Raw genomic sequence first — 22,022 nt, 5'->3', positions numbered from 1 at the left:
GGCATGGGGTATGTAAATTCTGTGTAACAATAGGTATGAATAGTAAAGGTATTTATCTGTTAACAGAATCAGAAGTAATCTAAGCTAGCACAGATTAAAAAATTATATTAATAGAGTATCATGGTCTTACTGAATTTGATGCTCCAATTCTGTTCAGACTCAAGCCCCTTTCCACAGCTTTATTTTTTGTTTGGGAAAATCATTTTTATTATCATTACCCAGCTTACCAAACGTTCCTCTACAGAGCATCTCCATAATATTTGTTTCATGTAATAGATAAAAATAACTGTACAAGCTAAGGCACAAAAGTACACAGGACATCAGACGTAAGAAAATCTAGGTATGAAATTTTCTGCCACCTGAATCTTTTATATTTGTTTATATTTATTTTCAAATATTTATATATCTGAAATGTAGAGTTCACGAACTAACAAATATCCTGCTTCTGAAGTCCTGTCAAGCAAAATGGAAGTGAGTTTAACCTCATTTACAAACAGGAACAGTAACATCACTCTCTGATATTTATAAAACAAAGTCATATTTTTAATGAACAAAAGTGTAACACACATGTAACTTAGAATGCTAGTTATTCGGTAAGCAGACCTTATGTCAGAGTAAGTCTATAAAGTCCCAAGCTGTTCCTTTTCAGACTCTGTTCATTTTTTGCAGTAAAGATGGGAACCCCAAACCCATTCCCTTTTGTTTGTTTGCTTGTTTTTTGTTTTGTTTTCTTTGAGACAGGGTTTCTCTGTGTAGCCCTGGTTGTCCTGGAACTCTCTCTAGACCAGGCTAGGCTCAAAATCAGCCTGCCTCTGCCTTCCAAGTGCTGGGATTAAAGGCATGTGCCACATGCGTCACCACTGCCCGGCCCAAACCCATTCTTTGTGTGTGGATTTGTGTTCTTGCCATTTCATACTGTGCATCAAGATTTGAAAAACTTATTTGCTTCAAAGTCTTGCAGCATTCGTCATCATTGGAGCTACAGCCAGCCTCATCTCCACTCTTAAATCCTGTAACTCCCTACAGTGATAGTCTGCTTTTTGTTTCTAGACTTCAATTTTCTCACTCTAAGATCGTTGCCTTCTTTCTTGATAGAGCCTTTTCCCTTTTCTTCTTGCTCAGGAAACAGCAGCTGCTTATAGTAGCCATGCACAGCTCTGCATATCTCTGACTGGGCATTAGCAAGCATGGACTTTTCTTCTTCTTCTTCTTCTTCTTCTTCTTCTTCTTCTTCTTCTTCTTCTTCTTCTTCTTCTTCTTCTTCTTCCTTCTCCTCCTCCTCCTCCTCCTCCTCCTCCTCCTCCTCCTCCTCCTCCTCCTCCTCCTCCTCCTCCTCCTCCTCCTCCTCCTCCTTCTTCTTCTTCTTCTTCTTCTTCTTCTTCTTCTTTTTTAATGCTTTTATAGCTAGTTGAGGAGTCATTTGTGTTCCCACAACATCACAGCAACACTAAGAGCAGAACTCCAGAGTCTGCTACTGTAATGTCCCTTCTTGTTTTTGTTTTGTTTTGTTTTTTAAACTTTTTTTTTGCCATATGCTGTTGTTCTTGTAATTTCTTTCCCCTGTCAATCTCAAGTTTCCTGTGTCCATTGTTCTCTTTTTGCCTCTTAAGGGCATGAACTGGGTGTCCTGTTTAGGCTTCAGCTACTCTTCTTGACTTTCCAATTCTCTTCTTTCCATCCCCATGTTGACCCCTTTTCTAGTCCTGAGCGTGGGTCTGGATCCTGATTGAATGTATTCTAATTCATTATTTTCTAACCTTGCTTCTAGATCTTGACTTCTTGTTTCTGATTCTGGGTTGAGACTCTTTTGATCCCTATCCCTGGACTAAAACTTCTCATTTCTAGGATGGAAACTTTCATGGGATGCAGATGGTGAGTGACTTCTGCCTCAGGATGACTTCTGTTCTGCGTGCTGTCTTCATTTTTAAATGGATTCACTTGCTCCCTTATTTGTTAGAAGACTGTTCTTTGACATTGTGTGTCTGACTTCTGTCTTAGTGGATTCATCTTTGGATCATATCCTCTTGCTTTTATTATTAAATAGGCTTCCAGTTCGACTATCTGAGATGGCAGCATCTTCAATTCAGCCTCTTTGCTCTTTAGTTCACTCTTTGCTTCTTCGCCAGCATCTCACTTTGTGTTTATGTCCTTCATTATCAGATTCTGAATTATGATCTTGAATAATAATGCTTTGGAGCTCTAGAAGAAAGGAATACCCTTGAAGGCTCCCTTTTCTTTCTCTGTCTGGGGATGTCTTTTCTTGGGCTATTTATCTTGTTCTGCACCACTAGCCTGACAACTTGATTAACCTTCTTTAGTAGAAAATAAAGAGGTACTAAAAGAAAACCAACCAACCAAACAAACCAAATAAAATCCCCCAAACATGTTCTGCCTCTCAGTATTTATTGCCTGAGCTCCAGAGCCCTGGAATTACAGACACTTGCCATCACATGCAGTCAATTCCTGTCTTCAGTTAAATTTTGCTAAGAGGCAAACAATAGGTTGGAGTCTTGGCAGCTAAGGTAGTATCTCTGCTTGCCACGACCAACAATAGAGGCCAATAGGAAGCTTTAATTAAGATTACATTCCACAATAAACAAATACAAAACTAAAAAAGAATTTTTTTTGAGACAGGGTTTGTCTGTGTAGTCCTGGTTGTCCTGGAACTCTCTCTGTAGATCAGGCTGGCCTTGACCTTAGAGGTCTACCTCCCTCTGCTCCCAGGTGCTGGAACTAAAGGCTTGTACCACCAGTGCCTGGCTAATACCATTTTTATTATTTAAGAATTTCAAATGTGTGTATATGAATATAGAATGTTTTGATTAAATCACATTCCATCCTCTCTAATTCCTCCCCTGTCTATGCTTCTCTTACCCAAATTTATGTTTTTTTTTTTTTTCGTTTTCTTTAACACAGAGAGTTCATTCAGTGTTCCCTCTATGAGTATGCATGTAGGACCATCTATTAGAGATGGGTAGCCTCACAAGGCGCATACCTGAGAAAAGCTGACTCTCTGTTGCTCAGCAGCCATTACTAGCAGTACCTTCTCGGCTAGGATGAGAATTCATAATCTATTCATACTGGGCTTTTGATAATCCGCTGCAGGTCTTGTGTCCTTTCCACAGCTTTTACCACCTCATTTTATGAATCAAAGCAATCCTCCAGCAGATCTTTTCTGGCTTTACTTCTTTTCCTCCTTCAGTTAATTAATTAGTCTGTAGGCAGCATGCTATTACATACCCTAGGCTGACCTTGAACATGGGACCCTCCTAAATAATTTCATTATTGTATATTTCCTGAAGAGCCTTCCTTTCAAATACTTGTTTACAGTGACCACTTTCTGGTTATCTTGTGCATGATACTACAATACTGTGTTGAAACTTTATACAGTTGATAAATTATCACAATTTAAAAAGCTATGCTCAAATGTCTGCATTCCAATACATGGACAGCTAAATTAGGGTTCTTGAGTATAAGCATAAAGTAAACCTGAAGGGAAAAAAGAGGCTAGTCTCCTTTGCCTTTCTTGTTAGAGGGAAAAGTACATTAATGATATCACATTATGGCAATTAGGTCATGTTAATAATCAAAGATTTATAAATATATGAAAATACAAAATCAGTTCATCAAGTGAACATGGCAATTTCATTTTACAGCATGAGATAGGGCGGGACCGGGCAGAGTGGTGGGAGGGAAAACTGGTGAGAATGTACTATATGCAAAAAGAAGGAATTAAAAGAAAAAGGAAAAAACCCCTACAACTGCGAGTCTTTGATATATTTTAAATCTTTCAAAATAAAGTCAGGCTTGAACATCATATTCCAATATTTGTTTCAAATGACAACACTTGTATGCCAACAAAGGTGTTTAAAGAATGTCTAGCCAGTCATTGCACTTATAGTTATAATGATAATTAAGACTTGTTAGAATCATGGCAAAATCTCATTAAATGAGAAAACTTCAGTTTTTCCAACAGGATGATGAAAGAAAAGTGTGAGTGTGTGGGGAGGGGGCGCTTTTCAGTATGTGAATTTCTTTTTTGAAGTTACCACAGCATATCATAATTGTATCAACAAGGACATAGGGCATTTGCCATCTTTCCTTGGCCTTTTCTCATCTCTATCTCACCTGACCTCATTCTTTTCATAGCATATGGGTATATTTAGATGAAGCTGTAGACAACTAAATAAAAAAAGAGAAGATAAAACTGTATCAGTGTGCATTTATTAGTGTAATAGGACTTTCATTGGTTTATTCATTTTTATTATTTTAATTTTATGTGTATGAGTATTTGGCATACATCTATGCCTGTGCACCATCTGTATGCTTAATGTACACAAATGTTGAAGAGGATGTTAGACCCTGTGATTGATGTTAGAGAAAGTTGTGAGCCACCATGAGGGTGCTGGAAACTGAGTTCAGATCCTTGGGAAGAGCAGCTTGTCTTCTACCTGCTGAATAATCTCTTTATCCCTCATTATATGAATCTTATACATTGTATTTTTTATTGAGGAAAGGTTATTTGCCTTTCTTGATATTACTGCAAGACTATTTTATATAATTGAATATTTACGTATACTTTTTGTCTCAAATTATTTAAGTATCATTTTCTACTATTATCAGAAGTAATAATAACACTTGCAACTTACTGATTATTATGGGTCAGACACTATGATTCCCACTTTTGGTTTATCACTAAGTATATCACACATGCACATGCACACACATGCCCATGAGGAAGTTATTATTATTGTTATTATTATTATCATTATCATTAATTATGCAAGGGAACACAGTTCTCTCATGGCTTCTAAGTGACAATGCTGAAATTCAAACCCAGGTTCTTAAGGTACCCATTTCCTGGCTTCCATGGTCATTTCAATTCCCTCTGACACTGATAGTTTTCAAAGATACAATGAAATTATATATGGATGATAACTTAGCTTTTTAACCTTCCAAATGGTAATCAAAATAGACTATGCTCATTGAGTCATCACAATCAGTACTCAAATATGCTCCCCTATAGATTAAATGCAGAAAATCACCACCCTGATAATGCTCCATGAGGAATCTTAGACAAAAGGCGGGAGATTATGAATAAGGAGACTGACAATGTGTCTTCTAAACTGCAACAATCTATGAAATGGAACTAATTTTACATCTCAGCACAAGCAACTCAGATTATGTCCACAAGAGAAAACTAGCCACCATGGTGTCTATGTTCATAGGTTGCTAATGATAGGGCTCTAAGGAATGAAGATGCTGAGTACTAGTAAGGATATGATGATAGATCCTAGTGTTGAACATACATATTAATATCGTAAAAATCAGAAAAAGGTTATTTTGGGTCAGCTTTCCAGGATTAATAAAAATATCATATTTAAATACTACAACGTTAACTATATAGCTGAGACTAAAATCCTTACCATCCTATTAGTAAAGATGGTACATGACCAAAGTGGAAATTTCTGGTTTCTTTGGAGACTCAGTTGTGTTATTTGATGTTTTTCTGGAACCTGTCTTCTGTGGGGATGTTTTGCTGAAGCGGATACAGGAGAGGATGTTTTGCTGAGGCACACATGAGAAAATGTGTGATTTTCGAAAGAGGATAAGCAGAACCAACTGACAGTGAATGATGTGTTTGCATTGGTATGCCTTGCCGCACATTGCTGGTCTTCGCTGATCATTACTTGTAACTTCATAGAAAGAAACATGCCCAGGAACTTCCCATGGTATTCTGGCTACTTCTTGCAGCTTCCATGGAATTGTGCCAGTTCAGCAGAGCCTCACAGTTTCTTCTGGATTGAGCTTCTGCTACTCATTTGTGTTTGGTGTTTGCCAATTAGACTGGACTGCTGCTACAGATTCGTGTCTGGAATTGTCCCAAAGAACTACTTCTAAACAGGTCTACACCCACTTTGTCCTGATAAACACCTTTCTCCCTTGCCTTTGGTCTGTGGGCTAGAAGGGAAGTTTAAACATTTAAGAATCCTAACTAAAGTAGGTTTTGGAAATTCTAAACCTACACATGAGTCTCTCCAGTTAAATAACACACTTATTTTATAGGGCAGTGGTTGATGTGCAATGGGATATTCTGGGTTATGTCTTGAGAGGTAGTCTAGGGTGGTAAGATGGTGAAGCAGCCTATAATGAATCAGAGAAGTTCCTTCTACTAAAATCAAAGAAGAGTGTCTATGTGATTACTCAGACATTATAGTAAGCTGATATTTACCTTCCAGTCACCTTGTGGAACAGAAGATATAAAATCATGAAAACATTACAGTGGCAAGTAAGGAAAGAATAGATCTGACATTACATTTAAAATAAGAAACACAACTTTCCTATTTCTTCATTTGTAATAAGAAATGAGGATAGCTTAAGCTTTGCCTATCACATAAGCAGGTAAATGAGATTCAGCATATAAAATACAAGTGAAAACTGCAATTAGATTCAATTTTAGGGTGAAATGTCCTTATCTATCTTTTCTATTTTTAATATTTTCTATTTTTTTCTACTGCACATTGGTAAGAACACTTTGCTGCAGGCCTAATTCAACAGATATTTATTTGGAGAAAATATTATATCCCAAATTGAAGTATTGGTCCATGTATGTAAAAACTCACAGAGTACAACTCTAGGCATAACAGTGTAGTTGGCACAGAAGGAAAACTGACTGTACCTTGCATTCTGGACAACCATGACTTGACTGTATTGATTCCAGAAGCCAGAGTGAAGTATACAACAGGAAAGAGGGAAAGACAGGAAGAAAAAAGTTACGAATAGAAATAGACAGGAAATATGAGAATAGCAATCACAGAAGCAATATAAAATGCAACTGAGTTGAGGCAGAAGATATACTGAACTACAGTGAATAACACTTAGATGTCTAATAAATGCTTTTTGCATAGTTATTCAGTATTTAGTGATTAACTAATGTTAGGCTAGGAATCCAACACGTTAGCTACCTAAGAGCTGAATCCTGCCTTATGAGGGATAGTTAGAAGAAGGTAATACGACAGTACTTGTATTCGGTGTGTATTCATTGTCCATTTCATTATATATTTTAAATCATTTGCAGCTAAGTATTATAGAACAGGCTGAAGTATTCAGGCTACCTGTCTATCTGTTCAGCTTACTCAACTTTCCAACTCAATCACTCAATGTATAGATATAAGAATTCTTGTGTACTATAAAAGATGACAGTGATGCTACTGTTATAGAAGGTGGAATATAAATTAATCCATTTAAAAACACAGAAAAACCCTTAAGAGTAATTTTCCATAACTTCTTAATTTAAAAAAAACCAAAAATTGTCACGAAAAAATCAAAATAAAGATTTTTTATTATTTGTTTGTTATTTTTGTCATACTCCCCTCAAAGGATGTGGCAAGATTGTATGTACAAATACATAACTGTTATTGTAAGATTTACATCTTCAATTATGCCTGCAAAGTTCTTTATGGTCATAACATATGCAAATGTAACATAAACTCATTAATCAATTAATTAAAATAATCATAAAAGGTTCTCTTTCCTGGAACATGTGGCTATTTTATTGATTTTATGTAGAACTATTGGTGATTTAAAAATGCTTAAGAAACTAAAATCAGATCAACCATTAACAGCAGTTCTAACTTTGTAAAAAGAACCTCTTGCAGCCGGGGTATGCAATTAGAGCCTGTATACTGTTTGTCGTACACTGCCTCTGGACTACCTGATTTGCTTTTATTGACAAACTGAAAATTATGATTGTGCTCTCAGTAAAATGGAATATCAAAGAAACTGGAAGCTGCCAGTGGTGACTGAGTGAATAAAGAGCAGATTCACTGCAGTGCAACATGTAACATGGCTCTTCAGGCAAACCTCATGCTCAGAAAACCCTTCCATTTTGTTTGTTTGCTTTTCAATCTGTTGGCACTTTACCGCACATAAATGATTTTTGAGGAATGTTTGTTGTGCATTGATACCGTGTTCTACAAACACCAATTAGGTTCTCAGCCAACTAAAAATCTTAGCAAAAGTTTTGTTAAGGAAATTATTTGTGAATTTTATTTGAACTACCTAACTATACTATATACTGAAAATATACTTTATTTGCAAAAAGTGTTCATTGCTAGGATTTCTTTCAAAATAATATGGATGTGGGAAATATGTAAGAGGAAAAGTGAACTCTAATTGGCTAGGAAGTGAAAACTTTTTAAGATAAAGGATGGTCAGTTACTGTACTATTTCTCTATTTCTGTGCTGTACTTAACAGTTTCCAAGCAAAAGTCAGTACTCAAGTGTTACCTCCACATCAAAGAAAAATTAAACCAGTGCTCCTACTAGCTGAGAAGGTTTCTCAACATAACTCCATTTGTTTACTGCTCATGGTCATACCACATTAGCTTGAGCAATATAAATAGCTTATATAAAGTATAATGATTTGTTGAAGTCAAATCTCTGTTTTCAAACCGTTTTCAAGTACTCATTGATATATCAGAACACTGGCATTAACATTAATTATGTGATTAGTTATTATACATCCTTAAAGAAAACATATCACTTATTTAGTATTTTTATTTGCTGCTAGGGAATGAAAGACTCAGTTATGTGAAACACAAACTCTGCCATAAAGTTAGACCCAAAGACCAATGAACTTTCTTCATATCAACAGAGCATACATCCCACAAATGAGTAAATGAAACATCTTTAGTTTATATAGCAAAGTCATTGCTTCAAATGTTATTATTTGTCACTATTTTTGACAGATTGACTTGGAAATGTGTACAAAAATAGGGTTTCATTAAAAAGTCATTTAGTGACCATCAAAATATAGGATAATAATACATCTATTTTGTAAAAATAAACAGTAAAGAAAGTTGATATTCTAGTGAATTTAGGGAGACAAGCTGTAGGCACAATATTTTTGAGCACTGTGTAAAGGTTATCCTTGTGTTATTCAAATACTAATTTCACTACCCTACTATCTAGTTACAATCCAGACAGAGAATTGTAATGCTTAAGTCAAGAATATCCTGTCTTAAGTTTGGGTAAACAATACTTATCATTTATTCTCTGCCTTGTCAACAAAAGCTGATCACCCAATGGTTGGGCAGAAGAGAGATTAAGCTAAAACTTCTGCCAGACAAGGGAAGGACAGGGGTCGGGGTAGGGGGGTGGGGAGGGGGGGGAGGGGAGTTGGGGGTGGGGAGGGTGGGTGAAGGTGGGAGTGGGTGGGCAGGGAATTAAAGGCAGGAATCCATGAGAGCTCAGCTTAAGCACAGAAGGCTCTAAATCATTTAGCTGGGAGGTAGCCAGATTAGTTTAGGGGATAAAGAAAGATCAATTGATTGCTCTGGTACAGAGGTAAAGCTTGCTATAAATCTTGTCCTGTTTGTGTCATTATTTGAGAATTAGCTAAGATTTAAAATAAAGCTGCCATATTAATTTACTATATACATTTACATTAAAATTAACATTTGTAACATGTTAGTACTTGAAATCTGCTACAAGTTCTTAAGAGATTTTAGAGTTACAGTCTGACTACGTGACACAAGAATGTTTCTCCACAATAAAAATGCTGCTTGCTCTCATGGAGAATGGCTTTATTGTGACCTTTGCTCTCACCATTGATAACATAATTTAAAATTTTAATTCAACCTTATCTACTAATTGGAGATGAATATGATGGCAAAAAGTAGACTAAGGACAGTGTAAGAACAATCCAGGTTAGGCTTGTAAATAAAAGAATGTAAGATAAAATCAGGATTACTTAGAATGTGAGATGAAATACTCAGAAGACAATGACTTGCACTTACCCTCGTCCTGGAAGTAGGTACACCTTCACAAATGGGTCCGAGTAGCCATTGTTGTCTCTGGGGACCAGGTTTCTTGCTTGAAGAATATGTATTATAAGATTTCCAAGATCGTAGTTGATTTGAAGCTTTAAGGTGTAGAAAACAATCCCATGAAAAAATAAAAACAAATGAAATAGTATCAGTTAGTGTTTTACTAATTCTTTTAACATTTTATAATAAATTACCTTCTTCATCTCAATTTTATTTGAAACTAAGCTCTTAATGTACAATTTAACTGGAAGGTCTTAGGCATATCTGGATATGTAGTAAATATGCTGTTTATGTTTACTGGACTCTGTACAGTGAAGAGTCTTGGCCTAGCTATAATTCTCTTAGAAGAAAAATCATACACTAAATATTTATTATATTTTCAAGATTAAGCTTTTAGTTTCTCTTCCTATGCCACTTCTTATACAGTAAGAGACTAGAATGGTACTAATTCTTTTGACTTTAGAAGCTGAAGAAAAAAGAAGAAAAAATATTTCTATAGTACTTATTGGCTGATCACATTGACCTCAAGGAACAAGATTTATAATTCAGATAAACATTTGAGAAACTTACAATTCAAAATCATTGAGCTTAGTATTTTTCTCTTTCATAACTGAAGTGTTCTTTTGATGTCCTTCCAATTAAATCTTAATTACCTTTAAGTTTTTCCAAGAAATGGAAATGGAAAGATCTGTATTTCAAAGAGGGAACATATGTATAAAAATACTAACTTTTAAAAATAATTCATATATCTAAGGTATGTATGAATTATTTTTAAAAGTTAGTATTTTTAGATGAAATGCCTTACAGTGGGGAGCGAGAACCTGTAGAGTCCACCTCCAGTAGAAAGACAGGGAGGGCATCAAGTGGACGGATGGGTTGATATCCCACAATGAAAAACTCTGACACAGAATTGTTCCTGTCTGGAGGAACTGCAGGGACAAAAATGGAGAAGAGACTGAGGAAAAAGAGGTCCAGCGACAGGCCCAAATTGGGATCCAGCTTAGGAGGAGGCTCCAAGGCCTGACAATATTACTGGTGCTATGGTGTGCTTACAAACAGGGACCTATCATGACCGCCCTCCGGAAGAAACAATAAGCAGCTGAAAGAGTCAGATGCAGATATTTGCACCCAACCAATGGACAGAAGCTGCTGATCACTGTGGTTGAATTAGGGAAAAGCTGGAAGAAGCCAAGGAGGACGGTGACCCTGTAGGAGGACCCGTAGTCTCAATTAACCTGGACCCCGGGGAGCTCTCAGATACTGGATTACCAACCAGGCAGCATACACCAACATATATGAGGCCCCCAGCACACATACAGCAGAGGACTCCTGCATCTGGACTCAGTCAGAGAAGATACATCTAACTCTTGAGAGACTTTGAGCCCAGGGAGTGGCAAAATCTGGCGGGGTTGGTGGCATGGGGACATCATCTTGGAGAAGGGGTTACGAGAAGAGGAGGTGTGGGATGTTGAATAGTAGGAGGGGTGGGCCAGGAGGAGAATAAAGTCTGGATTGTAAAAAAAGTTTAAAGAATAAATAAAGTCCATACAAAAAGTAGATACATATGTTTATACTCAAGATGGAGTGACCAAAATGAGTCGAAACTTTGCTTAAAACTTCAGAATTAAAAACATACTCATTTTGGCACTGGTTTTGTTTGTTTGTTTGTTTTTCGAGGCAGGGTTTCTCTGTATAGCCCTGGCTGTCCTGGAACTCACTCTGTAAACCAGGCTGGCCTCGAACTCAGAAATCCACCTGCCTCTGCCTCCCAAGTGCTGGGATTAAAGGAGTGCACCACCACTCCCGGCCATAGTTAGCTTTTTTTTTTTTTTTTTTTTTTTTTGATGGTATTCCACTTTCTTTTTTTTTTTCCATTTTTTATTAGGTATTTAGCTCATTTACATTTCCAATGCTATACCAAAAGTCCCCCATACCCACCCACCCTCACTCCCCTACCCACCCATTCCCCCTTTTTGGCCCTGGCGTTCCCCTGTACTGGGGCATATAAAGTTTGCAAGTCCAATGGGCCTCTCTTTCCAGTGATGGCCGACTAGGCCATCTTTTGATACATATGCAGCTAGAGTCAAGAGCTCCGGGGTACTGGTTAGTTCATAATGTTGTTCCACCTATAGGGTTGCAGATCCCTTTAGCTCCTTGGGTACTTTCTCTAGCTCCTCCATTGGGAGCCCTGTGATCCATCCATTAGCTGACTGTGAGCATCCACTTCTGTGTTTGCTAGGCCCCGGCATAGTCTCACAAGAGACAGCTACATCTGGGTCCTTTCGATAAAATCTTGCTAGTGTATGCAATGGTGTCAGCGTTTGGATGCTGATTATGGGGTGGATCTCTGGATATGGCAGTCTCTACATGGTCCATCCTTTCATCTCAGCTCCAAACTTTGTCTCTGTAACTCCTTCCATGGGTGTTTTGTTCCCAATTCTAAGGAGGGGCATAGTGTCCACACTTCAGTCTTCATTCTTCTTGAGTTTCATGTGTTTAGCAAATTGTATCTTATATCTTGGGTATCCTAGGTTTGGGGCTAATATCCACTTATCAGTGAGTACATATTGTGTGAGTTCCTTTGTGAATGTGTTACCTCACTCAGGATGATGCCCTCCAGGTCCATCCATTTGGCTAGGAATTTCATAAATTCATTCTTTTTAATAGCTGAGTAGTACTCCATTGTGTAGATGTACCACATTTTCTGTATCCATTCCTCTGTTGAGGGGCATCTGGGTTCTTTCCAGCTTCTGGCTATTATAAATAAGGCTGCTATGAACATAGTGGAGCATGTGTCCTTCTTACCCGTTGGGGCATCTTCTGGATCATAGTTAGCTTTCTTTGGAATTCATGCCCAAGTGACACTGCACCTAAGCTGTTTCTCATTGGCATGGAAACCTTCATGTACCTCAAGTGACTCAAAATTTCCCCATTCATTCATAAAGACTTTCAAGGGGCTCAGGTGTCAGGCCAGAGGAAGCATCCTCACACACAGAGGTTCCAGTGCCTACATCTTTATGCTTACCATTCTATGTGTGCCATTGCCATAAGGCTCTGCACAGGAAAATAAGTGAAACATCATCTTCAAGAACATTTAAGTTCAGTGGCTCTCAGCCTGTGCAGTTGTGATCCATTCGGCAAACCTCTATCTCCAACAATATTTACATTACAATTCACAACAGTAGCAAATTACAGCTGTGAGGTAACCATAAAAACAATTTGATGGTTGTAGGTCACCTCACCATGAGGAACTGAATTAAAGGTCATGTCATTACAAAGGTTGAGAACCACTGTTAACTGCTCACAGGTAAGTTTCAACTTCAGAATGAAGTTTTACTGCTGAAGGGTAAGACAAAGGAGAGTAAACAAGAGATCAACAAGCCAAACAGAAACAGTAAGCATCAGTCTAAAGGCAAAAAGTTTAAAACGTGGTAGGAGAAAACTATTAAGAATCAAAAGTTCAAGTTTCCTGTGTTGCCTGTGGAATGATGAAAGACAGATCTGGTGAAAACTCTTAACATTGGCAACCAGCAAAATACCAGCAAGATCAGGAATGCATAGTAAGTGGGCCCATTCCCACAGTTCCTTCCAGGAGAGGTGCCTTGGAAAACACTCCTCTGCATTTACTGCTTCACTTTAGCTTTTGTCTCTGTGTGTGAAGGACCCTAGGGGCTTTCACCAGCCTTACACCCACCTGCTTTGGGTCAAGGCTGGGCCAAGTTTCATTCTCCACCAATAGAAACATTCTCAAGTAGAAAATTCTCAGAATGTACAGACCCCCAAGTAGAGTTTAAGTGTGTGTCATGTTGCTAGCCAACAGATTTAAAGGTCAATATGCTTAGCCAGTAAGTTTGAACTGTAACCTTGCTAATACAACCTGTGCCCCTAAAAAGTATAAAAACTGGTTGTAATAGCCATCTGGTGTGGCCTTCTAGTCACTCCCCTAGAGGGACTAATTGAAGGTCGACCTCTTGCTTTTGCATCGATCTGCATTTAGATGTCACACTTGGGGCGTCTTGAAGTAAGTACCACTGACTGAACGTCAGAGGTCTTACATGAGCAGAGTCACTTTGCTGGTTTTCCAATCTTTGTACCTTTGCCACTGCAATATTTTCTGTCAGCAATTGACACATGGCTTCTTATTACACCCCCACCCCTGTCATCAGTCTGCGTCTTACTATATAGTGTGTGACGATGTGAGGGACAATTCCCACCTGCTTGCATCCAACATTCTTTCAGGAAGCACAGCTTCTCAAAGCTGATTTTGTCATTGTTTGACTCTGAGTGTGACAAGTTTTTGGGTGCTACTGCTGCTAGTCACACACTGTCTCCTGTATCTCTGCTATTCTGTGACTCCCTTGTGAGGATTTATATTATGTTGGAGACATTCCCGATTTTCCTTACAGGAACCTTGCTGTTCCTGGTAACTAATTTGTCCTGTGTTAATTCTATGTTGTGATAGTTCTCATCTACCTTAAATTACATTTTGATATTACCCAAAACCAAATTTTAAAACTATTTTACTGTGACTCGTGCTAAGATATAAACTGTGATAGTGCAATAGTCAAGTATAGAAGTATACACAGAACTAAAGCTTAAATTTTCTGTACTTTTTATTATATTTTCCAGCCAAAATTCTTTCAGTTGATCTTATAAAAACAAAGTTTTAATGACCTACAGTATGATGATAACTTCCCTAGGGTAGTTGTTTATCAGTTAGTTATAAATCATTGACTTAACAAAAGACATTGCTTGATTAGTATATGTTGAAGAAATGGCCTTCAGGTGTTTGGAAGGAGAAGCTTTGTGTGTGTGAAGCACACTCAAGTGCAATCTCGTTGAGGTTCAGTTTGTACTAAGTACTATTCAGTCTGGAACTTTAAAGCTGTGGCTGGTTTCCATGCACACATACATCTAAACAACACGCTATTACATTGTGTTTCCTATGTAGTTTTGTACATATTGTAGAAAATGAAAGAACCAGACAGACTTTTAGAAATTTAAATAGATCAATGTTAAGACCAAAACAAAAAGGTGATAGAATGATGCCATGCAAAGCTTTCCATACCTGAATCTCTCCTGTAATTGGGTGAGAGGCAGTCTTGGACACATCAGTAGGCTGAAATAGTGAAGACCATATGCTACATTAATAAACAAAGTACTCATAGGTGGTCTACTTTTAACTGTCTTTCGAAATTCACTTATGTTATAGCACACTGCCTGCAAAATACATTTTACCCATTTGGTTGCTCCAGAAGTGAAGTACCTGCTCAGAGTTGCTTAATTTTAGAACACATAAATCTAGTTTTCATTTTGAAAAACCTGTTTTATAGCCATGATTTTATGTCAGCAGTATTTTCAATTACTTAGACAAAACTGAATACGTTTAGTTTAAAGTATTTAGAGATTTTTAAAGAGCAACATAGTAATGAACAGTGTTTAAATAAGACTGCCTCGGAATACAGAAGCTGGGGTGAAAGCCATGGTCTGTGCCTCTCTCCTTCTAGCTCCCTGCACGGTGAAATACCTAAGCAACATTTTTCTATGACCAGACTGCCTTTAATTTATATTTATCTTTTCAGATAAGTTTTCATTTTCCTCATAACTCTTTAAACAAATAAATCTTTCAAAGCGGATAAGAAAGTGTTCTAGCAGCCAGGCATGGTGTCACATGCCCTGAATCCAGCACTTATGAGGCAAAGATGAGTGAACCGCTATAAATTCACGGCTAGCCTGGTCTAGATAGTGAGTACCTGGCCATTTAAATCTATACAGTAAAACTTTGTCTCAAAATAAACTGATAACTAATAAAATTAAAGAAAGTGATTTTGTAAGCTAATTCATGCTCATTAATAAATGCTTTCTTATGAACTTGTTACATTTCCATATGTCTCTGGCCCCAAGTCTATCATCAGTAAGATAAGTCACCTAAGTGGAGTGGCAGCCATCTTTACATATCATTCCTATCTACTTATAAGTATGCAAATCTGATTTTGTTTAAGTAATTGAATGGAAAACTGCAATATCTACTATAGTATCTTTGTATATTGTTTAGTTACTTTTTTGAGATTTATTCATTTTATTTATATAACTACACTGTTGCTGTCTTCAGATACACCAGAAAAGGGCATTGGGTCCCATTACAGATGGGTGTGAGCCACCATGTGGTTGCTGGGAATTGAACTCAGGACCTCTGACAGAGCAGTGTTCTGAACCACTAAGCCATATCTCCAACATCTAGTTACTTTTTCAATATAGTTTTATTGTAGGATGAGCACAGTAAAAAAGTAACTCTGTTATCTTGTTTTAAAAGCTACCAAAGAATAAAATTAACTCAAGTTCTGGTGAACTTGGCTTACAGGTGTTCAAATCCATATCATTTAATGTTTAGGTCACTTATAATGTATGCTAACTATTAACATCAAAACTATGCTGGGGTTTCAAAGGGTTAACTGCTGGCCATTAAACAACCATATTGATTTACTATGTACTCCACTCTAAATGAATAAAACAAGAAAACTGTAAAAAAAAAAGTTCCATGCAGATGTCTTGAAGTGTTATACATTGAAAACAACAACAACAATAACAAAAACCAACTGGGGCTTTTTCATGAAATATCCCTGATTCGGTTAAAAAATAAACCAGATTTGAGAGGAAAATAAATTTATATTCTTTTTATAGTTTCCTGAGGTTCTGCTATGAAGACAGTGAGAAATTTTAAATTTTCGGATATAAATGGCGTATACATATTGGATATTGTGGAAATTATCAGGTTACAGAAGTTACATTTCAAGTTTAGAGACACCCACACTCCTTTTGACTGGGTCATGACTTTTGATGCTGGTTTTGTTGACTGCTGAACTAAAACATGTACTTCAAGAAAGCCAGTGAGCTGGTACTAGGGACCAGGAAATGGGGTGCCACAGTGCAATCATAGTTACTAGGGACCAGGAAATGTGGTGCCACAGTGCAATCAGAGTCCGAGGAGTTGTGGGTTGCCTATCAGGCGCACCTTTCCCATACATGTTCCTGGAGCTAGTAAGAAAAATATAAGAACAATATTTCTAATTTTTACATGAAGGATTAAAAACTACTTATTAGGATGTAGAATACAGACAGTTATTAACTTGTTTAGCTGTAATTATATAATAAATAGGACTGTCTTCCTATTTCTTTGGACTTTGATTGCCATGAAAAACTTATTTCAGTTTGCTCTTAATTTTATCATCTCTTTTCCCACAGTTTTATTCTATCATATATTAAATGTTTTATTATCTTTTGTAACATCATCTGCTTATTTTTGATTATCTTCTCTCAGAATAGGTCCAAATACATTATCTTCAAATACCTAACTCAATTTCAACTGTCTGAGACTTCCTTCTACAGGGTTTTCCTGAAGGTTTAAGGATATCGTGACAGGGAATTTCTCTTTCATAAGAACACATAAGAGAAGTACTTCAGTTAAATTATTGTATCACCATTTAGAAAAATTATTAAGATTTTAAAGACAAAAAACAAAGGGTGATGGGTTAAAATTCCACTGATAAGTCATTTCAAGACAAAAGTGCACACTGAATTAGTTAAAGCAAAATAATAACAAAATAATTTATATATTTGCTTGTGAGTTTTATTTTTAAATCAAGGATAGTGAAATTCTGTTGGGTTTCACATATACATTTCATAAAAGTTTTTAGCTAAGAACCCAATAAAATATATCCTTTACAGAATGACTATTAAAATGGTTTTAAACTATAGAAAATAAATAATTCTATGTATCATTTATATGATTTTAAAACTCATTAAAATAAATACAAGCCATATTTGGTATATGCCATTCAAAAACAAACATTCAAAATGTTGTTAATGACCCAGCCCTCGTTTACACACAATCATTTAAGCGTAGGTGCTCAACCATGGCCTGGGGAGAGACTTTTGTCTATGACACCAAGTTAATGGACAGAGTAAGCTAAAATTGACAAGTGGAATTAAATTGACATTATAAGCTTTTCCACAGCTAAGAAAGCACACAACACATATACACATACCCTCAGAACAGAGAACACCAGCAAAACATTCTTATACCTAATTTCTCTAGTATATAAGGAAATTCAAAGTTTATGAAATAACTATAAAAAATGGGCCATACTCCTAAATATGTAAAAGCTATTTATTTTTTTTTGGTTTCCAAGGATGGCAAAGCTAATGTTCTATATAGAAGGAAATTTAGATTTGTGGAACAATGACCCCTACCACACATCAGAAACAGGAAGTAGCACATTGTTCAAAGTAAAACCTGAACTATCTTAGGAGCCGAGACTCTATTTAGGTCAGTTAAGCGGTCAGAAGAGAGAAATATTTGTTTCAGTAGATCATTAGGGCGTGGCCCATTCACAATCTCATTTCGCTTTCCATTTACTTCTGTCTAGGTTAAAACACAGAAACGGTCTCTGTGGTGTCACGGAGTCCTTCTCACCTTGCTGCCGCCGTGCTTCTTTTTGCTTACTGAAGGTGACCCTGGCTGCCCGGGGCTGGGAACAGAACTGGATCCTGCCGATGTGGGACCTGAGTGAGCATGAGCCCCTTTCTCCACAACTGATGACATGACCAGTGGGGACTGCTGGAGTGAGACTTTCTGCAGCTCTGCCGCCAGCTGCTTGGGATCCACGCCTGGAGACTTTGCCTTATCCACTAGAACAAAAAGAAAGGCTTTATGTCTTGGGTCTGTATGTTGGACACACTTATGGCGCTGGTGAGAGTTCTAACTGATGACACAATCATTACTTAGAGACTAAATTAAGCTTTCAAAACCAAATGTACTCAATTGCAGTTTTATGCATTTATCACTGGGGAAATCTAGAACGACCAGCTAGGAGTATTATAACGATGAATTACAGGGGCAATTTGAAGTTCTAGTATGTCTTCAGAAAATACTTTGGATATTTTATTGGGTGAACTGTGGGGATGACAAAACACCTTATTTTATTTCCAAGAATATGGTGAATGGACATATTTTCTCTGTTCTAAATCTTCCATATTTTATTCTTTATAAAGAAAATTTCAGAGAGTATATGGCATTTATGTATGTATATGTGTTTTATGTGTATATATGTATGTATGTATGTATGTGTATATGTATGTTTGTATGTGTGATCTCTGTTGGACATAGTCTATTTCCATAACTCAGACTTCCCAGAATCATTGTAATAAACAGGAGCAAAAGTTGTGCTGAAAAAAATAGTAACTAAAAATTATATGATTAAAAAGAAATGGCTCAAGGATTGCTTTCACAAGATGAATTCATATTTAGGCAATTCAAAACATAAACTTATGTTGTACATATTTAATATGTATTTCTAGGCTAGTGTAAAAGTTAAATATGCAACATGTTTTACCAGAAAGGTAAAAATGTAACTAAAAAAAGCTTTGGTGTCATAATCATAATCATATGCATGTATACAAATCTATAATTCTGTCTGCATGTATTTCAAATAGGTAACTTATGCATGTGCCTCTTCATCCATCTTTGAAATCAGATTGCTGTCACCTACCAACTTTTGGTGGCTCATGAAGTTCCAGATGCTGTGGATTTTCCGAGTCTGACAACATATTGAGGTCCCTAAAAAATTAAGACAGGTTATTAAGAAAGACACCAAGGAAGCCTGAAACAAAAGGCACCTTTTCCAACTGCCCTGGTTGTATTTTCAGGAGGTCAATGAGAAGTGGTTCATGGTATAAAGCAACCCCCAGGCATGCTCACCAGGCTGACCCAGTACAAATTAGCAATGTTGTCAAAAGTCAAAGCTGATAAAAATGATCATTTAAGGTGAAATCTTTATGGATTAGGTGCAAGCCATTTCAAAATAGTACACACATTTATAGAATCCAAGTAAGATCTGTCCTCCTTTTAAATGACACACGTTTTAATAAAAGCATGGAAGAGCTGTAACATAATCAGAAAACTGTCGGCTTGATTCTCTCTATACCTTACTTAGCCTTTGATTCAGAACACAAGAAAGCCATGAACCTTGTATTCACTTCATTTTCCATTTTCTGAATCTCTTGCTGGCTGTCAAAGGTTCCACCTTAACAATTTTAAATTAAAAGAGACATGATAGCCAAAAAATGGAAACAGAAAGATGGGGAAAAACTCACAGTCTTACACATATTTCTGCTTCCCCACTTTGCTGATTAATGATGCTCTGTACTTCTTCATATGTTTTAGAAGTTAACGGGATTCCATTCCATTCCAAAACTTGCATCCCTAAAAAGACAAATTTGAGTATAAATTCAAACATGCGTACTATATTCAGTCTTAGTTCTTGGGCACAAAAGACATTCTGCTTGCTTTTAAGAGTCAAACCAGCACACCATTTCAGAGAATATTGGTTCAATGTTCTCTAGAACATTGTTAGATAGTCAGATATAAACTTACCTGAGTGCATAATGCATGTTTAAGACAACATGCAAGTTTTGCTTTTGAAAACCTATTAATTCTTAGCAAATACATGCACTATAGTTCACACTCTTAGGAAAAAAAATACTGAATAAAACATACAAGTAATTGCAACCATTAGCTTACGAGTATTGAGTGCCATGTTTTGTCATGGAAGGGAGTGTTAAGAAGTCACTAGGATGTCCTGATGAAGCTCTGCTCCTAAGTTTCACCCAGATAAATAAGGTGGCACTTTGTGTTTTCTATTTCACTACATGGCAGATATTTCTATCATCTCATGGAGTACCCCAATAACTGTAAATGTTATCAAATTTATCCTACAAAAAATGTCCATATGCCATGACACAGTAAATTCAAAAAACAATTATTAAACTATTACATCTTTAATAAACTTCGTACTATGTAATTCCATTGTGCTTAATTCAGCACTGGTTCAATGCAAAATTATAAATACAGTATGGTTGTGTCTAAGTTTTAATGGTATTATACATATGGGACAGAATGTTGCCAGTTGCAATTAAGTGAAGGAAATGCCTTTATACTATAGTGGAATAACAGAAGAAGTCCACCAAAAGGCTCAAAGTAACACAAAAAGACTTTTCTATAACTTACTCCAAGAAACCTTTATCTTCAGATGGGCCTTAGGTTTATTTCAACCGTCCCAGCTGTTGTACACAGAAAATAAGAAAATTACATAAAAGACAATGATACTAAGAAAGGCTCAGCACAGTGAAAGCAGAAAGCAAAGCATTTTTTTTGTTTTTGTTTGTTTGTTTGTTTGTTTGTTTTTGTTTTAAATCCAGGAGGAAAACCTACATTTCTTCTGAATTGAAACTTGATGCTATAATGATGTAGATATTACCTCATCACCTTTCTAGAGAATCACATTCTAAGGAGATAGTCACAGGTCAATTTATTTCTGTTGCATTTGTCTGTTCATGTTTTTACATTTTAGAACAAAGGAAACACTGTCAAAACTTAATTGACGAGTGACATAAACAAGTGTGTGTCATAATGAAGGACAACACATTTTATATTGTCAGGAACATTGCTGACCAGATTCTTGCCCAGCTACGCATGTGGTTCTTTTAACTCTGAGAAACATCCTGCCCCATAGAGACACCTGACCTTCTTTTATCTGTTCTCGTATCTGTCTGTGTATTGCAGAAAGCTAAAAATATAGCTTTCTACCAGCTCCTTTGTCCTGGTCTGGTTCACATGCTGATGTACTATGAAAAGAGTCCCTGTTTTCAGCAATTGTTTAATGTTTCCAATGCCATTGCCTCTCAATTCCTGCCAGAGAATAGGATGCTAGTAGTATTCATTTCAGAAAATATTTGTAGAATTATGAGTTAAATGTCATGTAATTTCAAAACAATATATTTGCTTCAAGACAGAAACAAAATGAAGGATAACAACCACAGACTCATCTCAGTAGTTATATAAAGGACATTTGATAATATTTTAATAGATTTTATAAAATGAAGAATGAACTTGGTATAGAAGAAATGCATCACAGTTTGAAAGATATATAAGAAGCCAGCGGTTAATACTGCAGTGATTAAAGAGACTGACCACTTCTCTCTAATCTGGAATAGAGATGTTCGTGTCCAGTCCTTTTACTCAGCATAGGTCTCTAAGTGCTGGTTCAGGCAATCACACAAGAGAAATCAAGGAAGGGCTCCAGTCAAACTCATATTGCTCTCTCACGCACAACCTTACAACCAGAAAGCCACAAA

At 36.7% G+C, this 22,022-nt stretch overlaps 1 protein-coding gene and 1 pseudogene across 10 annotated transcripts in view; both read right to left on the bottom strand.

Moving 5' to 3' along the window:
- Pclo (piccolo (presynaptic cytomatrix protein)) overlaps window positions 1–22,022 on the bottom strand; it is a 348,560-nt gene that overhangs the window by 78,221 nt on the left and 248,317 nt on the right. For 8 of the 10 annotated variants that reach the window (XR_003955649.1, XR_003955650.1, XR_003955648.1 and 5 more), the window contains exons 11-16: window positions 19,983–20,091; window positions 19,379–19,446; window positions 18,304–18,518; window positions 14,899–14,949; window positions 9,801–9,925; window positions 6,680–6,706 (exon numbers count right to left, since the gene is read on the bottom strand). Coding sequence is in view for 6 of the 10 variants with exons in the window: in XM_006503582.3 (XP_006503645.2) it covers window positions 6,680–6,706; window positions 9,801–9,925; window positions 14,899–14,949; window positions 18,304–18,518; window positions 19,379–19,446; window positions 19,983–20,091 (595 nt within the window). In the remaining 4 variants the exon portion in view is untranslated. Of the gene's footprint in view, window positions 1–6,679; window positions 6,707–9,800; window positions 9,926–14,898; window positions 14,950–18,303; window positions 18,519–19,378; window positions 19,447–19,982; window positions 20,092–22,022 lie in introns of those variants that run through there. The other 2 variants (XR_003955647.1, XM_006503586.3) reach the window with 2 other exon arrangements.
- Window positions 868–2,011, bottom strand: Gm18668 (predicted gene, 18668; annotated as a pseudogene).

Source organism: Mus musculus, chromosome 5 (genome assembly GCF_000001635.26).
Source record: "Mus musculus strain C57BL/6J chromosome 5, GRCm38.p6 C57BL/6J".
Taxonomy (NCBI): domain Eukaryota; kingdom Metazoa; phylum Chordata; class Mammalia; order Rodentia; family Muridae; genus Mus; species Mus musculus.
The sequence above is the reverse complement of the archived record's forward strand: the minus strand, read 5'-3'. Positions and strand labels throughout refer to the sequence as shown.